Below are 20,831 nucleotides of genomic sequence, written 5' to 3'. Positions count from 1 at the left end.
TCCAATTACACGCATTATCCATGTTAGCACAGTTGGCTAGATGGCTGGTTTGCAATGCAGAGCAACATCAATGATGCAGGTTCATTTTCTGCACCAGCTGAGGTTATGATAAAGGTCCAAATTTGCTTCTCAAAAGCCTGGTGATCACCAGGTTTAAACATCACCAGTTGTCTCTGTAATGACAGCACATCTCTACAGTCCTCTGGCAACTACTTGGATTCAAGTAGAATAATGGCAATAGTACTGATTCCAAGTATTCCTTCAGGCACTTTAAGAGTTTAATTTGTACTAACACAGACCAAGTTTGAAGTAAGAAGGACATTTGAACATTTCACAGAGTCAAAGGCTAAATCAATATCACTGAACAAAATTAAACTAATACAAACTGTTCACGCACAACGTCACAAGCAGTCCACAAGCTGCAAGATCAATGATGCAACTTCATGCCCTTTTTTAAAAAAAATTAACACGGTTGACAAATACAAGTGCTAAATATTAACAATACTAAAACAAAAATGATGGACATGGAGCATCACCACAAGGTTGGAGAATCATTTTAGACATTTAAAAAAAAACAAAACCAGAAATGTTACTCTCAAGTAGGAGAGACTTGAACCTCAGTCACCTGACTCAGAAGTGGGAACACTACCACTAAAGAATCATTAATGTTCTAGCCTTGATCACAGGCATGAGCCAGAATCAAGCTAGGAAAGGGTAGAGAAAGTACTGTTTCAAGAAAGGACATCAAGGGATTTTTGATTCAGCCAATGTACTTTTAAGAGTGGGAGAGGCAGATTTAGATATTGCAACTGTCAAAAGGGATTCTTGAAGGGGGAAAATAAGTAGCTGAAAGGGAAAATTTTTAATCAGACTACAGGTGAAGAAAAAAAAGGTGAATTTGATTGTGAGCTCATAGGCCGAATCAGCTGAATAGGACAATAAAGGTCAGCAATTGATCTTCCAAAATGAACAATTAAGACCGTAAAACCAGTTCTGTAAGGTGCACTCCAATTTTTCTTGAAGTTTGAAGCAGTAAGCCACACCTTCCTACAAGAACACACCCAACTCACTGTGCAAGTTCACACATCAGTTTAAAGTAATCTTGGGCACCATAGATCTGGAATTGGATGGCAGTGTAAGAGATATTGTCTACATGGGATTCCAGTGCCAACTGGATACATTATTGGCTTAATGGCAGGAGACAGAGTGGTGGAGGGTTGTTTCGCAGACTAGAGGCCTGTGGAAAACAGCATTCCAAAGGGATTGGTTCAGGCTCCTCTTCTGTTTGTAATTTACATAAAATGACTTAGATGAGAATATAGAAAGCATGGTTAGTAAGTTTGTGGACATCAGCAAAATTGGTGACATAGAAGTCAGTGAAGAAGCGATCTTGATCAAATGGGTCAATGGGCTGAAAAACAACAGGTGGAGTTCAATCTGGACAAATGCAAGGTATTGCATTTTTATATGAACAAAGGTAGGGCTGTGCTTTGACCAGCAACACATTTTCAGCTTATTCTTTTCATCTTAGGATCGCGGGTAGCCATACAGTCATAGAGAAGTACAGAATGGAAACATTCGGTCCAACTCGTCCATGCCAACCAGATATCCCAACCCAATGTAGTCCCACCTGCCAGCACCTGCCTCATATCCCTCCAAACCCTTCCTATTTGTGGGATATAGGTAAAATAATCTTACTTCTGCAATCATAATTACTTATGCAAGGTAAATGCACTCACACCAGTGTATAATTGTTTCAACCCAAAAGCTGAGTCAACAAGAATGAAAACTATGTGGGGGAAATATATAATTGTTTTTGTATTAGCTAAAATGTGAAAGCAAGAATGAAACGTGCCTGCTAACAATGGTAGGCAAATAGATAAGGTGCTGTGAGGATGTAGGTTAAGCCAGATATGCTTGTGCAAGCAGTAGCTATAAGCATATTTCCCACTTTTGCAAAAACACAAAAACAAACCCCAATTAAAAGGTCATAAGGATCAATATGGTTAGGGAAAAGGAGGAAATCGCACATGCGGAGGAAGTAGATAATCATGAAGAAGGATATACCTCACAATGGGCCACAGAAGGATGTGGTGAAATGGCCGAGAAAAACTTGTACTTTGTTATGCACAAGGCAGGATAAGGCAGGAGATAAACAATAGTAATGGGCACCGGGTTTGGAGTAGTGAATACTATATAAGATACGTACTTACTAAACTCTGTGTGCCAATTCCAGGCACCATGCTTGCAAGCGTATAATAAACATACTGATTGCTTCAGATCTTGTCTCGGACTGAAATTATTGAAGTGAGTGAGCTTTGTTTCTCACATATTCATATACCCATCCAAATGCCTCTTACATGTTGCGATTGTACCAGCCTCCACCACATCCTCTGGCAGCTCATTCCATACACTTACCACTCTCTGCGTGAAAAAGTTGCCCCTTAGGTCTCTTTTATATCTTTCCCCTCTCACCCTATACCTATGCCCTCTAGTTCTGGACTCCCCGACCCCAGGGTAAAGACTTTGCCTATTATTCCTATCCATGCCCCTCATAATTTTGTAAACCGCCATAAGGTCACCCCTCAGCCTACAACGGTCCAGAGAAAACAGCCCCAGCCTGTTCAGCCTCTCCCTGTAGCTCAGATCCTCCAACCCTGGCAACATTCTTTTAAATCTTTTCCGAACCTTTTCAAGTTTCACAATGTCTTTCTGATAGGAAGGAGACCAGAATTGCATGCAATATTCCAACAGTGGCCTAACCAATGTCCTGTACAGCCGCAACATGACCTCCCAACGCCTGTACCCAATACTCTGACCAATAAAGGAAAGCATACCAAACACCTTTTTCACTATCCAATCTACCTGCGACTACACTTTCAAGGAGCTATGAACCTGCACTCCAGGGTCCCTTTGTTCAGCAACACACCTGGGACCTCACCATCAAGTGCATAAGTCCTGCTAAGATTTGCTTTCCCAAAATGCAGCATCTCGCATTTATCTGAATTAAGCTCCATCTTCCACTTCTCAGCCTATTGGTCCATCTGTTGTAATCCGAGGTAACCCTCTTCGCTGTCCACTGCACCTCCAATTTTGGTGTCATCTGCAACCTTACCAACTGTACCTCTTACGCTCGCATCCAAATCATTTATGTAAATTACAAAAAGTACAGTACCCAGTACGGATCCTTGCGGCACTCCACAGGTCACAGGCCTCCAGTCAGAAAAACAACCCTCCCATGGATGGGATGCTAATCAGTCTCCCATGGGGAACCTTGTCGAACTCCTTACTGAAGTCCATATTGACCACATCTACTGCTCTGCCCTCAATCTTCTTTGTTACTTCTTCAAAAAACTCAATCAAGTTTGTGAGACATGATTTCCCACGCACAAAGCCATGTTGACTATCCCTAATCAGTCCTTGCCTTTCCAAATATATGTACGTCCTGTCCCTCAGGATTCCCTCCAACAACTTGCCCACCACCGAGATCAGGCTCACCGGTCTATAGTTCCCTGGCTTGTCTTTACCGCCTTTCTTAAACAGTGGCACCACATTTGCCAACCTCCAGTCTTCCGGCACCTCACCTGTGACTATTGATCATACAAATATCTCAGCAAGAGGCCCAGCAATCACTTCTCTAGCTTCCCAGACAGTTCTCGGGTACATATGACCAGGTCCTAGGGATTTATCCATTTTTAACCGTTTCAAGACATCTAGCACTTCCTCCTCTGTAATCTGGACATTTTGCAAGATGTCACCATCTATTTCCCTACAGTCTTCATCTTCCATATCCTTTTCCACAGTAAATACTGATGCAAAATATTCATTTAGTATCTCCCCTATTTTCTGTGGCTCCACACAAAGGCTGCCTTGCTGATCTTTGAGGGGCCCTATTCTCTCCCTAGTTACTCTTTCATCCTTAAAATATTTTTAAAAATCCTTTGGATTCTCCTGAATTCTATTTGCCAAAGCTATCTCATGTCCCCGTTTTACCCTCCTGATTTCCCTCTTAAGTATACTCCTACTTCCTTTATACTGTAAGGATTCACTCGATCTATCCTGTCTGTACCTGACATATGCTTCCTTCTTCTTCTTAAAAAAAACACAATTTCTTTGGTCATCCAGCATTCCCCATACCTACCAGCCTTCCCTTTCACCCTGACAGGAATATACGTTCTCTGGATTCTTGTTGTCTCATTTCGAAGGCTTCCCATTTTCCAGCCATCCCTTTACCTGTGAACATCTGCCTCCAATCAGCTTTCGAAAGTTCTTGCCCAATACTGTCAAAATTGGCCTTTCTCCAATTTAGAACTTCAATTTTTAGTTTGGGATTATGTTCAGCATGGACTGGTTGAACTAAAGGGTCTGTTTCTGTGCTCTGACACTGACAGGGATGTGGATGGCTCAATGGTTAACACTGCTGCCTCACAGCACCAGGGACCGGGTTCGGTTCCACCCTCACACAACTGTCTGTGTGGAGTTTTCCTGTGTCTGTGTGGGTTTCCAGTGTGCGCTCCTGTTTACTTCCACACTCCAAAGATGTGCAGACTTACCCATGCATAGTACATGGCACTTACCCAGCTAGCTCAGAGCTGGCTCCACGAGTAACCAGAACACCTGACACTCCCTGATTAAAACAGCTTAACAGCCCCAACCAGCTGGATTGCCCATGCTAAACTGCCTTATAGTATCCAGGTGTGTGTAGGGTTAGGCGGATTAGTCATAGGAAATGCAGGGCCACAGAGGGATGCTCTTTGGATGGTCGCTGCAGACTTGATAGGCTGAATGGCCTCCGCACTGTCGAAATTCTATAGTTCTGTGGTGGGCTTTAGTGAGGTCATGGAGGGATTTGAACTGTAGGATTAACTTCTTTATTGGAATAGACCGAACTGAAAATAAAAATTGAAACTAGATTTCCCTAGTATTCTCTTGACATTTGGTGACTTGTTCATTTCAGTCACAGGCCAAGAAAGTGCTCCTCAGAATGATTTAATATGCAAAATATGCCACAGTCAAAGCACTTTGTAATTTCAAATACAAAACTTATCACTTGACTGATTTGTATATCAAATTACATGGCATGCAGAATTTGTTTCTTTTGGGAATGCTAGTACAGTTTTATATCTAATAACTGATCCAACACAAACGTATACAGAAAGTCAGTTGTTAAAGATTTATCCTGATATTAAAAAATATAGGATTTTCTTATTTAACATGGGATATACTTTAGCTTCCAGCTCAATGAGCTAAGGACCTGAAACAGCCCTTAACTTCCGGTGTCCAGACGAAGAACTCTCACACTGCACCACACAGTAGGTAAACAACAAATAGAAATTTCAAGCCACAACAATAAGACCAGGTTAAGAGCTTTTGCCTCAAGCTAAAATAAAGAGCATACCAGAAACATCAGGCTTTCCTCAGTAATAGCCCTCTTACTCATATCAATGTTGATTGGTGCAGGTCCCACTCAAACAGATTGAGTGTGTTCTGCAAGGTCAGTGGTGCAGTCATTGGATGAGACTTTAAACCAAAAAGCACCCCCGCTATTTGAAATGGAAGTCACAGAAATGTCATTGTGTCGAACGTGGTGGGTAAAAGTCAGTATGCGTGCTGTAAAACTGTGGCTGCTTAAAAGAGTTGAAAATAAAAAGAAATTACTGAAGGTTCACAGCTTCCCTTTTCTTATTTCTCTTCCTTCACACCAATTCCCAACCGTATATTCTCAGCTCAATCCTCAATGCTCCCACACAACCTTAAGTACCCGGACTTTCCTCCCTGACTCAGTACTATTTATTGGCAGACTCTCAGACCATTCCCCTGGCTCTGCTAACCAGCATGATTATTTAACTGTCAATTTCAGAATCCATTGCTCCCGATGCGGTCTCCTCTACACTGGGGAGACAGGACGCCTACTTGCAGAACACTTCAGAGAACATCTCTGGGACACCCGTACCACCCAACCCCATCGTCCTGTAGCCAAACATTTCAACTTCCCCTCCCACTCTGCCAAAGACATGCAAGTCCTGGGCTTCCTCCATTGCCACACCCTAACGAATGATTCATCTTCCACCTTGGGACCCTCCAACCACATGGCAATGTGGATTTCACCAGTTTCGTCATTTCCCCTCTATCCCCACCTTATCCTAGTTCCCCATCTCGGCATCATCCTCATGGCCTGTCCAGCTTCCTTCCCTCTACCCGTTCCATCCTCTCACCATTACCTTCACCTCCATCTATCGCACTCTCAGCTACCTTCCCCCTCTCAACCCCCCAGCTCCACCCCACCTTATTTATCTCTTCACTTCCCTCAGCTCACAAGTGTCATTCCCTATGAATGGGTTTTGCCTGAAACCTTTATTTTCCTGCTCCTCAGGTGCTGCCTGACCTGCGCGCTTTCCCAGCACCACACTTCCCGACTCTGATCTCCAGCATCTGCAGTCCTCACTTTCTCCTAATCAGCATGATTACAGATCTTCACGAGTCCAACAATATTCCTATCTTGGCAGTACTGAGTGCAGCATCACATCAGCCTGGATGTGTCCTCAAGGTTCTGGAATTGGAGTTAAACTTTCAATCTTCAAATTCAGACTTGCATGTATACTTCCCTCTGCCTTGGAAAAGCAACCAACATAATTAAAGACCCCTCCCACTCTGGTTATACTGTCCTCTCAGGCAGAAGAAGAAAGTTTGAAGAAGTGTACAAATTCAAAAACACTATTCAGTCTTTTGAACAGAACTCTCAAATGGTACATTCTTTTTGTGGCTGTGACACTGTTCTGCACTGTGCTGCTACCCTGATGCACTCTGTATGGTATGATCTTCCTGTAGAACACACAAAACACCACTTTTCACTATCTTGATAGATCAACAAATTACAAAAGACTTGTTTTTTTAAACAGTAAATGCAGTACCAAGTAACAAACCACTTTCCAAAGTGAATGGATCCTGAAATCACAACTTTTAGATTTCCTGTTCCTCCTCGAACCCATTCCCACTGAAATGTTCACAGGTTCTGGTCATGTGTTTATAAAATTCAGGGGCACAGAGACTGGCAAAAAGTCAATGCCTGAAAAAAAAAGTCACCAAACAAACATTTCAAAAGGAATGCTTGGACACTGAAGGCAAACTGCACCAGTCAGGAGCATTCGGTCAGTCAGTACTGACCACTTGACACAGCTTCAGTCTCAGCAATGAAAATCCATGCTATTATTCTGTGCAAAATTCACCTTCCACTCCACAAGAAAGAATTAATGGCCCTTTGTGAGATATGCCTATATGTTTAATTAGTTCTACTTATTTATATAAAAAAAACGATAAGACTGAAAGAAATTGATTAAGACCTCTCAGCTCCAATATATAACCTTTCTTCAGTTGCAAAGCCAGGGTATGGAACCTGTGCAGGATGAGCAATGTATTGGAGAAATGGTGACTTTGTGGTTAAGTCAACAGACTGGTATTCCAGAACCTGAAGCTAATGTTTGAGGGCATTTCACTATGGCAATGTTTGAATTTAATAAAAATTTGGAGTGAAAAGCTAGTCTCGTGGTGACCCCATAACCAACTGATTGTTGTAAAAACCCATCAGGTTAACTAATGACCTTTGGAGAAAGCAATCTGTCACTCTCATTTTGTCTGGCCTACATATGACAACACACAGTTGGCTCTTAACTGCTCTCTTGGACAAGTGATGTCGACATTTCATGAAATAATAAACTTTAAATTATAAAAGACAATTTTCATTACTTGCAGCACTGTATTTGATCAAGAGAAGCGAATGTGTAGTAATTTGGTGACTCCAGGTTTGCTGTTAAAAGCCATAAGTAGAGGGGAAAGTCCACTTAACAGAAATCATTGGAGAAAGTTGAATAATATAGAGTTGGCTACAGTTCTGCTGAAATCAGTCCCACTTCCACAAATGCAAAGTCAGTAACATTATGTAATTCCAGAAACCCTCGACTTTGATATTCCAACTGCTGAGAGTTGTTAATATTACAATACACCCACAACCTTCAGCACTAATTCACCTCTATTGGGACATGCGTTAAAACAAACCCCTTAAGAACCTTCAAGCACTTTCCACCTCAGGCTTGAACTTGCTCCCAAATAGTCTTTGCCTTGCTACCCACCTCCCAACAAAAATCCATCTTTCTAACAAGACCTTCAGCCACTTCCCTCAAGTGCAGAGACAGTATATCCCTGTTAGTGTGAAAGGAAAGACTGGCAGGTATAGAGAATGCTGGATGACTAAAGAAATTGAGGGTTTGGTCAAGAAAAAGAAGGAAGCATATGTCAGGTATCGACAGGATAGATCGAGTGAATCCTTAAAAGAGTCCAAAGGCAGTGGGAGTATACTTAAGAGAGAAATCAGGAGGGCAAAAAGGGGACATGAGGCAGCTTTGGCGAAGAGGGTTAAGGAGAATGCAAATACATTAAGGACTAAAGGGTAACTAGGGAGGGAATAGGGCCCTTCTAAGATCAGCAAAGTGGCCTTTGTGTGGAGCTGTAGGAGATGGGGTAAGATACTAAATGAGTATTTTGCACCAGTGTTTAACTGTGGAAAAGGACAAGGAAGATATAGAATGTAGGGAAATAGATGTTGACATCTTGAAAAATGTCCACATTATAGAGGAGGAAGTGCTGGATGCCTTGAAACACAAAAGTGGATAAATCCCCAGGAGCTGATCAGGTGTACCCTAGAACTCTGTGGGAAGCTAGGGAAGGTAACAGGTGAGGTGCCACAAGACTGGAGGTTGGCTAACATGGTACCATTATTAAGAAAGGTGGTAAGGACAAGCCGGGGAACTATGGACCAGTGAGCCTGATGTCGGTGGTGGGCAAATTGTTGGAGGGAATCCTGAGGGACAGAATGTACATGCATTTGGAAAGGCAAGGACTGATTAGGGATAGTCAACATGGCTTTGTCCATGGGAAAAAAATACCTCGCAAACTTGATTGAGTTTTTGAAGAAGTAACAAAGAAGATTGATGAGGGTAGAGCAGTAGACAGACTTCAGTAAGGCGTTCAACAAGGTTCCACATGGGAGACTGATTAGCAAGGTTAGATCTCATGGAATACAAGGAGAATAGCCATTTGGATACAGAACTGACTCAAAGGTAGAAGAAAGAGGGTGGTGGTGGAGGGTTGTTTTTCAGACTGGAAGCCTGTGACCAGTGAAGTGCCACAAGGATCGGGACTGGGTCCACTACCTTTAGTCATTTATAAAAATGATTTAGATATGAACATAGGAGGTATAATTAGGAAGTTTGCAGATGACACCAAATTTGGAAGTGGAGTGGAGAGCAAAGGTGATTACCTTAGATTACAATGGGATCTTGATCAGATGGGCCAATGGGCCGAGAAGTGGCAGATGGAGTTTAATTTACATAAATGCGAGGTGCGCACTTTGGGAAAGCATATCTTAACAGGACCTATACACTTAATGATAAGGTCCGAGGGAGTGTTGCTGAACAACGTGACCTTGGAATGCAGGTTCATAGCTCCTTGAAAGTAGATTTGCAGGCAGATAGAATAGTGAAGGTTTGTGGTATGCTTTCCTTTACTGGTCAGAGTATTGAGTACAGGAGTTGGGAGGTCATGTTGCAGCTGTACAGGACATTGGTTAGGGCAATTTTGGAATATTGCGTGCAATTCTGGTCTCCTTCCTATCGGAAAGCTGTTGCCAGAGTTCAGAAAAGATTTACAAGAATGTTGCCAGGGTTGGAGGATTTGAGGTAAAAGGAGAGGTTGAATAGGCTGGGGCTGTTTTCCCTGGAGAGTCAGAGCTGAGGTGTGATCTTATAGAAGTTTACAAAATCATGAGGGACATGGATTGGGTAAGTTGACAAGTTCTTATCCCTGAGGTGGGGGAGTCCAGAACTAGAGGGCATAGGTTTAGACCTAGGGGGTAACTTTTTCATGCAGAGGATGGTAAGTGTATGGACTGAGCGGTCAAAGGAAGTTGTGAAGGCTAGTACAATTGCAACATTTAAAAGGCATCTGGATGGGCATACGGATAGGTACAGTTTGGAGGGATGTGGGTTGGGTGCTGGGACGTGGAACTAGATTGGGTTGGGATATCTGGTTGGCATGGACGAGTTGGACCGAAGGGTCTGTTTCCGTGCTGTACATCTCTATGACTCTAATTAACCCCTGCTCCTCCTGAATTCTAATACTTCAACTGCAAATTACTTCCACAGACTTGCAGTGTAAACATAGTCAGATCATATTAACCAATGGCCTTTTTATTGTTGACTTCAATGTGGCCAAAATATCCTTGGACACAATAAAAGTGACAAGACTTAATAACATTAAAAAAAAATACTTTTGAAGTACTTGTGGTACATGCTTGAGGTTGTGAATGGTTGTTGTATAAATACAATACTACTTCAATTTAAAATGTTACAAATTTAAGCTAAATGAACATGTTGTTAATATTTGCATACTAAAATGCCAGGGATGAAGTAGTTAATATGATGTAAAGTTATATATACAGCTCTGACAGTTTTTCAGATATCCTATTTCATGTGACTAATGTCAAACTGTAGATGACTCGATAACAGAGGAAAGCAATTGAGGGAAGGGATGGGTTCAAGAGAACAGGAACATGTAATGTCAGCAGTTTCAGTTCTGTTGCCTGTCAACCAAAAAAAACTTTCACTATTCTTATTTCAATTTAAGGAATACAGACATCAGACACAGTTGCTTTTATGTTATAACCTCAAACCCTGCTGCAAATGGTATTATGCCCAAATTATCCAAGGTCTGCCATTTCAGTTCAGCCCAATGGAAGCAAAGCAGAGCTGAGCAACATGCCAGAGAGCTGGACCATTTCCAATGCAGTTTAGTCTTTAAACACAACTAGAGGTAGGCCATTCAGCCCCTCAAACCTGCTTCACCAGTTAACAATATTATGGCTGTGGAGAATGACCTCAAACCTACATTTCTGTCCACCCGATAAGCAAGGGAGTGGAAAGTTTAGCAAACGTATCCATCGGACTTAAAATTATTCAGAGAAACTCTCCCTTCCTGAAAAAGGGGTCAGAAGCAGAGTGTGTGCTAGAGACTTGTGACTCTTAAAACTTCTCATCTGTTTTGAATCAGAATCCCTGCAGTATGGAAGCAGGCCATTCAGCCCATTGAGACCACACCAACACTCCGACTAGCATCCCAACCAGATCACACCTCCTAGCCTTTCCCACAGCCAGTCCACTTAACCTGCACATCTTTGGACTATGAAAGGAAACTAAGCACCCAGTGGAAACCCACAGAAATGGAGAGAATGTGCATACGCCGCACAGTCACCTGAGGTTGGGATTGAACCTGAGTCCCTGGTGCTGAGAATGCTAACCCCTGCATACATTGGCATACTAAAATGCCAGGGATGAAGCCATTGCCTAAATGGGTGACCCTGTTTTTTAAAATTAGTACAAAATGTGTAAACACTATTTATAGATTCTCCCATAAGAGAAAACATCTTCTCCACATCTAACATGTTAACACCCCTCAGGATCTATGCTTTAACAGACAACATATAAATGAGATACTGATAAAAAATAAAATTGCTTCTCTGCATTTCTAAACTTGTAGCAAACTATTCTTTTAAAAAGGTGACAAAGTCTAGACACAGTTACATATCATCATACCACACAAACTTTTGACTGAGAAATTATGCTATACATAAATAGATGAAAAACTGAAGAGCATGAAGTATTCTAAAATGCCTGCTGTATTCTGCATTATCACAACAATGGTGTAGGTACATTATTAGCCATTGCGCTCAAAAAGCATTGTTCTCCAGTCGAGCGAGGGGAGTGCTTATACATCTTGAGGGGCACAAGGCTGCGACAAGGGAAAGTGAGGTCTGCAGATGCTGGAGATCAGAGCTGAAAATGTGTTGCTGGAAAAGCGCAGCAGGTCAGGCAGCATCCAAGGAATAGGAAATTCGACATTTTGGGCATAAGGTTCCTGATGAAGGGCTTATGCCCAAAACGTCGAATTTCCTGTTCCTTGGATGCTGCCTGACCTGCTGCGCTTTTCCAGCAACACATTTTCAGCTGCGACAAGGGAAGGCAAGTCAATCTCAATGAGCTCACAGAGCTAGCACTGGGACTGAACTTGGACGGTTGACATCATTCCGCAGCACAAACACACCAGCTAGCTAACTTATCACCAAGCCTCAGACATCATCGATTTACATGGTCATATATAATCAGACAGCAAGAGTACAATGCTCTCCCATAGAATCCCTGCAGTGTGGAAACTGGCCACTTGGCCAAAAATGGCCACACAGACTCTCCGGAGAATATCCTACCCAGACCCATTCCCCTACAATGTTACATCTCCACACCACCGCCCCCCCCCCCCCATCCCGACTAATGCACCTAACCTACACATCCTGAACACTATGGGCAATCTAGCATGGCCAATTCAACGAACCTACACATCTCTGTACTGTGGAAACCAGAGCACCCGGAGACATGGGGGAAATGTCCAAACTCCATGCAGACTTTCGCCCAAGGTTGGAATCAAACCCAGGTCCCTGGCGCTACGAGGCAGCAGTGCTAACCACTGAACCACCAGGCAGCACTTCCCGAACCCTAACAACTCTCTGAGTAAAGAGGTTTCTCCTGCTCACTCCTAGCTCTCGTGTTGACAAACTTGAAATTGTGACCCCTCATACTGGACTCAAAAGCTTCCTCCCTCCACAATGCTTCCAGCCCTGATCAGTTTCTTCCACACCTTCTGTTTTATTTCAGATCTCCAACACATTGCTGTATTTTGCTTTTATTACAACAGCATACAATTTTGCACAATTATCTTTGGAAGTCAGGAAGAAACAGTTGGCTGAATTGATTAGGAGAACTCGTACTAAAGATCTGAAACTTAGCGAGGAAACTGGACAGGAGAAAATCGTTGCAATGACTGTTATACAGTGGGAAAAGAAAGTGGTTTTAACAAATTGAAAAGGAGAGAGGTGGTGGTACTGTGGGAGAGGATAAGGATAAGGAGCATGGCAGCAGGTAATGACAGGCGAGGTGGGAGCTCAGGAACAGCAGTGAAAGGTGGTATCCGCTTGCAGGCAGAAGTAAAACTTGCAGACTCTGCGAGCCAGCTATTAAGGGAGTTATTCGCACCAGATAAGTAACAAAAGCACAGAGCCGAGGAGATTATATTGCTGCAAAAGGAAGATGGACAGACAAGACAGGGACGGACACACAATGAAGCGGCACACAGAGACCATGGCTTTCTTTGTTTCTTGCCCGGAATTGGAGTTGAAGGGTCAGTGGGGGGAGAGAATGCATTTTGTCTAAAGACTCAGTTACCGGGCAACACAAGCTCGGTTTCAGCAGGACACCCGGCTAGGTATAATATCGCACACAATCCTTACCAGCTGTCTCTGGAGAACGCCTGAATACAGCGGATTCCTGGAGGTATGGCAGCCCTTGCCATGATTCAGTCGGTGACGATGTTTGTTTCCGTGTTAAAACGACACGATCGAACAAGCAAGGACCCGAGCTGGTAAACTCCACAAGGAGCCCCCGGTCTCAGTTTGTCGGTTTCAGTAATTGCGGCCCAGGGAATGGTCTTGGGGACTCCGGGATTGAGGGCTCCCGGTTTAAAACTACTCCGGTCTCCATCCGGCCCCGATGATGTAACACATTACATGGAAACAATGCATCATGTAGCCAACCGCAGGGCAAGGTGACATATGTTACAGAGCGGAACGCTTCCGGGACTGATCAGCTGGGGGGGGGGGGGGATTTAATCACATGAATGCTGTCATCGATAGCTCAGCTCCCTGAACAAGCAGCCCAGACCCAGAGAGCTGCCACTTCCAGCTGCATGTGACCCTCCGGAGAGTGACGAGACAGCAAACCAATGAAACTGACGGGTGCCGTGCTCACACTGGGTGGAGCTCAGATCAAACAAATCTCAATCCCCCTCTCCATCTGAAGCGGTGATTGGCGTTTTCTCGCCAAGGGATGGGCAACGTTGATGACTCACTCACTGCATCAAAATGCATTTGATTTTCTATCGGCCGAAAGCACATTGAGAACTGTACTCCATTTTGATCAATAAGATTTTTGGATACTGTAAGAAACGCGCGGAATTGAACTGTGTGAAATACTTGATGTATTGGTGCAGGGAAGATATTTAGAACCAAGGGGCACCCTTTAAAAATCAGGTGGAGGAGGATAAGTCTTTTTGCTGAGGGTGGTGAATGCATCCCAAAGGCTATGGAAGCTCAGTCTGTTTGTTTAAAGCATAAAGTGATATATTTTTGATTATCAATGGAATAGAGGGTTATGGGAATACTGTGGATGACATACATTGAAGTGGGCAAAGGTGAAGACAGCAGGTGCTGGAGATCAGAGTTAAGATTAGAGTGGTGCTGGAAGAGCACAGCAGCTTTCCCGATGAAGGGTTTTTGCCCGAAACGTCGATTTTCATCGGATGCTGTGAGACTTGGTGTGCTTTTCCAGCACCACTTTATACATTTGACTGGTACTAAATGGCCTGCCTGTTCCTATGCCATTCGGTTTATCAGGCATGTCAAACTGTTTTAGGCGCTCCAATGAAATCTAGACTCAACATGTAGGTGCTGCCGGATCCACTGTGACCTCCTGCATTTGTTTTTGTTGTCATTCAAAAAATGGTTATGCCTTAACCATAAATGACATCCAATTCCTTTTTTGAATTAGTCCGTTACATTCCAGATGCTGAGGGGAGTTCCAATCTATCTCAACTCTATTCACTTTATAAAGTATGGATCCTCTCAACAGGCATGTGAAAAGTGAACACACAGTAGGTCAAACTCCAAACACTAAGAACTTGTTTGTGATTTTTGAGAAGACTGTAACTCGGGTTGAGGTTCAGGTTGTAAGTTTGCTCACTGAGCTGGTAGATTTGTTCTCAGACACTTCATCCCCATGTTAGGTAACATCAGTTAGCCTCCGATGAAGCACTGCTGTTATGTCCCACTTACTATTTTTGTGCCTTGGTCTGTTACAGTGGATTTTATCACTTCTGGTTCTTTTTCTCAGGTTTGTATAGGGGGTCCAAATCAATGTGTTTGCTGATGGAGTTCCGGTTTGAACACCAGGCCTCAAGGACTTCTCATGCGTGTCTCTGTTTCGCCTGTCCAAGGATGGATGTGTTGTCCCAGTTGACTTGATGTCCTTCTTCGTCTGTGTGTAAGGATACTAGTGATAGTGGGTCATGTCTTTTGGTGGCTAGTTGGTGTCCATGTATCCTAGTGGCTAGTTTCCTGTCAGTCTGTCCAATGTAGTGTTTGTTACAGTCCTTGTAAATGACATTTGTTTTTTGGTTGCTGGTAGAGGGTCCTTTAGAATCAGTAGCTCTTTCAGTGTGTTGATAGGTTTGTGGGCTACCGTGATGCCAAGAGGTCAGACTAGTCTCGCAGTTATCTCCAAGATGTCTTTGACGTTTGGTAGTGTAGCTAGAGTCTCTGGGCGTGTTGTCTTCTTGTTTGGGTTTGTTGTTTAAGAATCGGTGGACTGTGTTCATCGGGTACCTGTTGTTCATGAATATACCCTGTAGTTGAGTATCTGGTCTGTGTGTTGTTTTCCTGTATACACTGGTCTGCAGTTCTTCAGTGACTGTTCGTTTCACTGTGACATCTAGGAAGGGGAGTCTGTTGTTCTCTTCCTCTTTCGTGAACTTTATGCCAGTAAGGATCTTGTTAACGATAATGTAGGTTTCCTCTAATTTGACACAAAGGTGTCATCCACATCACGGACCCAAAGCTTGGGTTGGACTGTTTGTTCGAGCCTCTCCATTATTGCTTCTGCCAAGAATATTGGTGATCTCATGGATGTCCCGTTGATTTGTTTGTAGTCTTTTCATTGAAGGTGAAGTGGGTAGTGAGGCACAGGTTTCCTAGCTTGAGGATGCTGTCCTTGCTGATGGAGTCTGGTGTTTGTGTCCTTGGATTGTCTAGTAGTGAGGTCAGTGTTTCTTTGGCTAGGGTGATGTTAATTGATGTGAAGAGCTGTTAGGTCGAAGGAGACTATGACTTTGCCCTCTTCTATCTTGGTATCTTGATGATGTTCAGGAATTCTTGGGTGGAGTGGGTGGAGTGGCATGAAACTAGGTGTTTCCATTTACGGTGAAGTTCCTTTGCTAGGCTGTATGTTGGTGTGCCAAGGAGTGAAACTATCCACCTGGGGGGCCCTGGTTTGTGTAGCTTCGATAATCCGTAGAAGCGGGATGTGATCCATCAGGTTTCATTCTTTGGAAATCTGTCTTGTTAATCTCGCCTGAGTTATGGAGTTTCTTTAGAGTTGCTGTGATAGTTTTCTAGCTGTGGAGTTGGGTCTATCACCACCTGTTGCTAGGTGTGGATATTTGTGAGCAGTGAATTCACCTTTTCAAAGTACTGTGTTCTATTTAGGATGATGGTCATGTGCCCTTTGTCTCTTCTGAATCCTTCTGGGTTTCTTTTCCTGTGTGTTGAGGGTGGCCCCTTCTATCTTCCTGCTTAGTGTTGGTGCTACTGTCTGTCTGATGGTCTGCTGAGTTTCTTCCGTGACTGCATTGTCTTTCAGGGTTGACTCCAGTGCTGCTAAGAAGTTCTTTTTGTCCACATCTCTGCAATTCTCCTTCGACGTTACGGCTCTATTTACATTAATTAACATCAGCCAGGCCAAAGAAACATGGCCTCACTACTAGACTATCCAAGGACAGCACTAACTCCATCAGCAAGGGCAGCATTCTCAAATAAGTAGACCTGTGCCTCACTACCCACTTCACCTTCAACAACAATAAGACCTACAAACAAATCAATGGGACACCCATAGGATCACCAATATCAGGAGAACCAGTAATGCAGAGACTCAAATGAACAGCCCTGTCCACGATCCAACCCAAGCTTTGGGTCTGCTTTGTGGATGACACCTTTCTCATCATGAAATGGAACAAATTAGAGGAAACATACAATATCATTTACAACATCTTTGCTGGCATAAATTTCACCAAAGAGGAAGAGAACAACAACAGACCCCCCTTTCTAGATGTCACCATGGAACAACCAGTCAATGGAGAACTGCAGACCAGCGTCCACAGGAAAGCAACACACACAGACCAGATAGTTAACTACAGGAGCAATCATCCCAACACCCACAAACAGAGCTGCACCTGGACATTATTTAAACAGGTCACAACACACTGCAGTACCCAGGAACTACAAGCAGAAGAAAAATAGTGTATTCAAGAACAATGAACTCAGTCCACTGATTCTTAAACAAATCCAAACAAAACACAACACGCCCAGAGACTCTAGCCATATTACTATACATCAAAGACATCTTGGAAATGACTACCAGACTACTCTTGACCCCTTGGCATCATGGCAGCACACAAACTAACCAGCACACTGAAACAGCTACTGATGAACCTAAAGGACCTTCTACAAACAACCAACAAAATGAATGTCATTTATAAAATACTTTGCAAGGACTGCAATGAACAGTACATCTGACAGACAGGCAGGAAACCAGTCACCAAGATACACAAACACCAACTAGCCACCAAAAGACATGACCCACTATCACTAGTATCCATACACAAATGAAGGAGGACACCACTTTGACTGGGACAACACATCCATTCTAGGACAGGCTAAACAGAGAGATAGGAATTCCTTGAGGCCTGGCATTCAATAAACACATTGATTTTGAACCCGTTTGTCAACCTCTGAGAAAAAGAACCGAAAATGATATCACCCACCGTAACAGATCAAGGCACATAAATAGAAAGCGGGACAGAACACCAGCGTTTCTGGAGGCTCACTGATGATGTTACCTAGCATGGGGATTAAATGTCTGAGAACAAACCTACCAGCTCAGTGGGCAAAATTACAACCTGAACTGAGAACCTGTCGTCAGTGCTGTGCATCAAGAGGCCTCAGACATACAATGTCCAAACGTGGATAAAAGAATGTTACAAATTATAGGTCACTCCTAGAAAATATACAGAGATAAGACAGTTTCAGAACAGCAGACATGATGGTTATCACAAGCAGCCACCAACATTAAAAGAGGTGTCCACATCAAACAATACTTTTATTGGAGAAAATACATCAGACATTATGAAGAAAATCTGCCCAACCAGATGAGCCAGCCGACACAGAATTTGTCTTTGGATTTAAAAGTGTGGTGCTGAAAAAACAATTTGTCTTTGTCAATGGACATCCTGTTAATTGATACAAAAGCAAGTGTTATTGACCTGTCAGACCAGTTTCTATGGCGGAATGAGCAGCAGTTATTGTCTAGAGATGAGATTACATGGTGAAAGCAGAATAACTGTGAAAAGCGTAGGAATACTACAAATTACAATGCAACACTTGCATGAGAATTGAAAATGCTTTTACTGTTCCCAGTCAAAATCTTCACTTTTGAGACTGCATGCATGTTTTCTCAAGTTCATCAGAAGAGTTGAAAGGAGATTGATGGACTCTCAGTAAGCAATGGGCCCAGGAACAAACCATAACTGATGAACTAGTCAAGAGGTAATCAATTGAAGATTTAATTGGGTGTCTGAAACTCATGGCAGATTTCAAACAGAAGAAAAAGTTGAATGGGATTAAGTATGTTTGAAGAAGAGAATTCTTTCACTTTATCAACAGGAAGGAAGTAACAGACTTTACAGGACTGGTGGAAATAATCAGTGTTCTTATCTTCTGAAACAGAATAGCCAATGTCATTGTTGAGTGAATAATCTAATCTTTCAGAAAAGTGATAGAGTCTGAAAAAAATCTACTTCACCAAACAACCACAGAGTGACTAAAGACATGAAACCTGACCAACAAATTGAGAGAAACTATAACAACAACAAATTGCCTGGTCTAAGCTTCCAAGATAACTCCCAAAAAGAGAATAGCTATTTCAATCAGAAAGGTATTATCGTGTGCAAAAATCTAAGATACTACAAGGAATATATTACTTATTTCTATAGAGTACATATCAGTTAGCTCAGTTAGTTGGATGGCTGGTTTGTGATGCAGAATGGCGCTAACAGTGAGAATTCAAATTCCTGCACTGGTTGAAGGTACCATGAAGGACTCTGCTTCTCAACTACTCCTCTCATCTTGGGTGTGATGACCCTCAGGTTTAACTACCACTTGTCATGTCTATATAATGAGAGAGTAGCTCTGTGGTCCATAAGAGTATTGATCTGAGCTTTTAAAGTAAATAAAAGTACACAGGTTAGAAACAGGGTCAACAGTCCTCACGCAAAAGTCCCACCATTCTTTCAAGGTTGAAGAGAATGCGTTCTGGAAGAATTGTGAAATATCCAGATTACCTGCATTTGTGAAGTCAGAAATGAGGTATTGGCTAATCTAAAAATGGGTTAACTGAGAGGAAAAAGTTTAAGGGGGACATGTTGCATAAAGTTCAGAAAAAGTATTAGCTCCACCCAATCTGAGGTCATCACAGTCTTTGTTGGAAACAGAGGATTCTAAAGAATTGTAAATTAATAGCAGTGCAAACTATATCGCTATTATGCCATATTGTTAACTAAGCCCAGTGCCTTTCTACTCATTTTACATCTACCACTGAAAACTCCTTAGGTCCTAGGCACAGTATAAACAAGAAGGATTGGTGACAACAAACGTCTGCAATTTCCCCTAGACCAATAATAAAGGCTATGGATGCTGGAACAAACACAATGCAAGAGCAATTCAGCAGATCTGGCAGTGTCTGTGCATTGAGAAACAATGTTATGTTTCAAGTCTAGTCCACCTCTTCTTTGGAACTACCTATAGACCAATACCACATACTAGCAGTGGTGGAAAATACCACACTTGCCCCTAGCCACCTACTGAAGATGAGAAAATTTGTCAAATGTTTTTCTTGTCCATGTAGAGGAGTTATTGGAAATGGCTGATCTGAATCCAATGGGCAAAGCATAAATTTTACTCAGACACTGCCATTATGGGTAAGTGGCTCAAACACATCCTGTGTTGTGTTGTGTGCAAATAACATGTGGCTGAATACTTCACAATTAACAGGTGGAATCAGGCAGTCTTGGCGTGGGGACTTGGCGGATCCCAGAATTTGCCAGTCCTTGGTAGTTTACCTATTGGGATCAGCACAAAAATTTTAAAACCTGTTTTAGAAATACTGTACAATAGCAAATGAGATGAAAAAGGTATTGTAAAGAATTCAGATGAATTCTTTAACTGCCACAATAATTCTGGGACAGTGGAAACCAAACTATTGTGGAGTTTATGTCTTCAGAACATAACGGTCAACAGAGGTTGTTGGACCAGAGAGTGCTGAATTAGGTATGTACAGACTGTACTTTATATTTGGAATAAATACTGAATTTTTAGGTATATGTTAGGAGTTGAATATTCAGCTCCTTAAATGTCCTCCACCATTTTTGCTGAAATCATTTTCTTACCTTTCCCACTATTTATTTACAATCACACCTTTTAGTGTATTTACCAATCAATAACCACAAGCTCATATTTATGGAATTAGCTTCATGGGAGGAGGATGACAGGGTGAGGGGTACTTTGCTTTTTCCTTTGCCTAAATTTCAGTTTCAAGGAATTTATTCTTAATCTGCTACTGGGGAAGCAGCTGGTTAATTGGTGAATATGTGGTAAGTGATGACCGTTTATTCTAATCCTAATATTCAAAATAGTATAGCAGCTGGTAGTCAGGTTGATGAAATATCTAAAAACATAACTAATTATGAAGGTGAATGTAATAATTAAGTACTTTCTTGGAACATGTTGAGGATAAGATGACAGGTAATGTGTCACAGTTGTAGCATGTGGATGTTAACTTGACACACAGCAA

The 20,831-nt window shown here is 42.5% G+C and overlaps 1 protein-coding gene across 2 annotated transcripts in view; it reads right to left on the bottom strand.

Annotated features, from left to right (window-relative positions):
* Positions 1-13,861, bottom strand: part of slc37a2 (solute carrier family 37 member 2) — a 64,612-nt gene extending 50,751 nt beyond the window's left edge. For both annotated transcript variants that reach the window (XM_060846770.1, XM_060846771.1), the window contains exon 1: positions 13,388-13,861. In XM_060846770.1, coding sequence (XP_060702753.1) covers positions 13,388-13,449 — 62 coding nt within the window. In that variant the 5' untranslated portion in view covers positions 13,450-13,861. The remainder of the gene's footprint in view (positions 1-13,387) is intronic.
* Between the last annotated feature and the right edge of the window lie 6,970 nt (positions 13,862-20,831).

This window comes from Hemiscyllium ocellatum, chromosome 29, assembly GCF_020745735.1.
Source record: "Hemiscyllium ocellatum isolate sHemOce1 chromosome 29, sHemOce1.pat.X.cur, whole genome shotgun sequence".
In the NCBI taxonomy this organism is placed as follows: domain Eukaryota; kingdom Metazoa; phylum Chordata; class Chondrichthyes; order Orectolobiformes; family Hemiscylliidae; genus Hemiscyllium; species Hemiscyllium ocellatum.
This window is presented reverse-complemented; position numbering and strand designations above follow the sequence as displayed.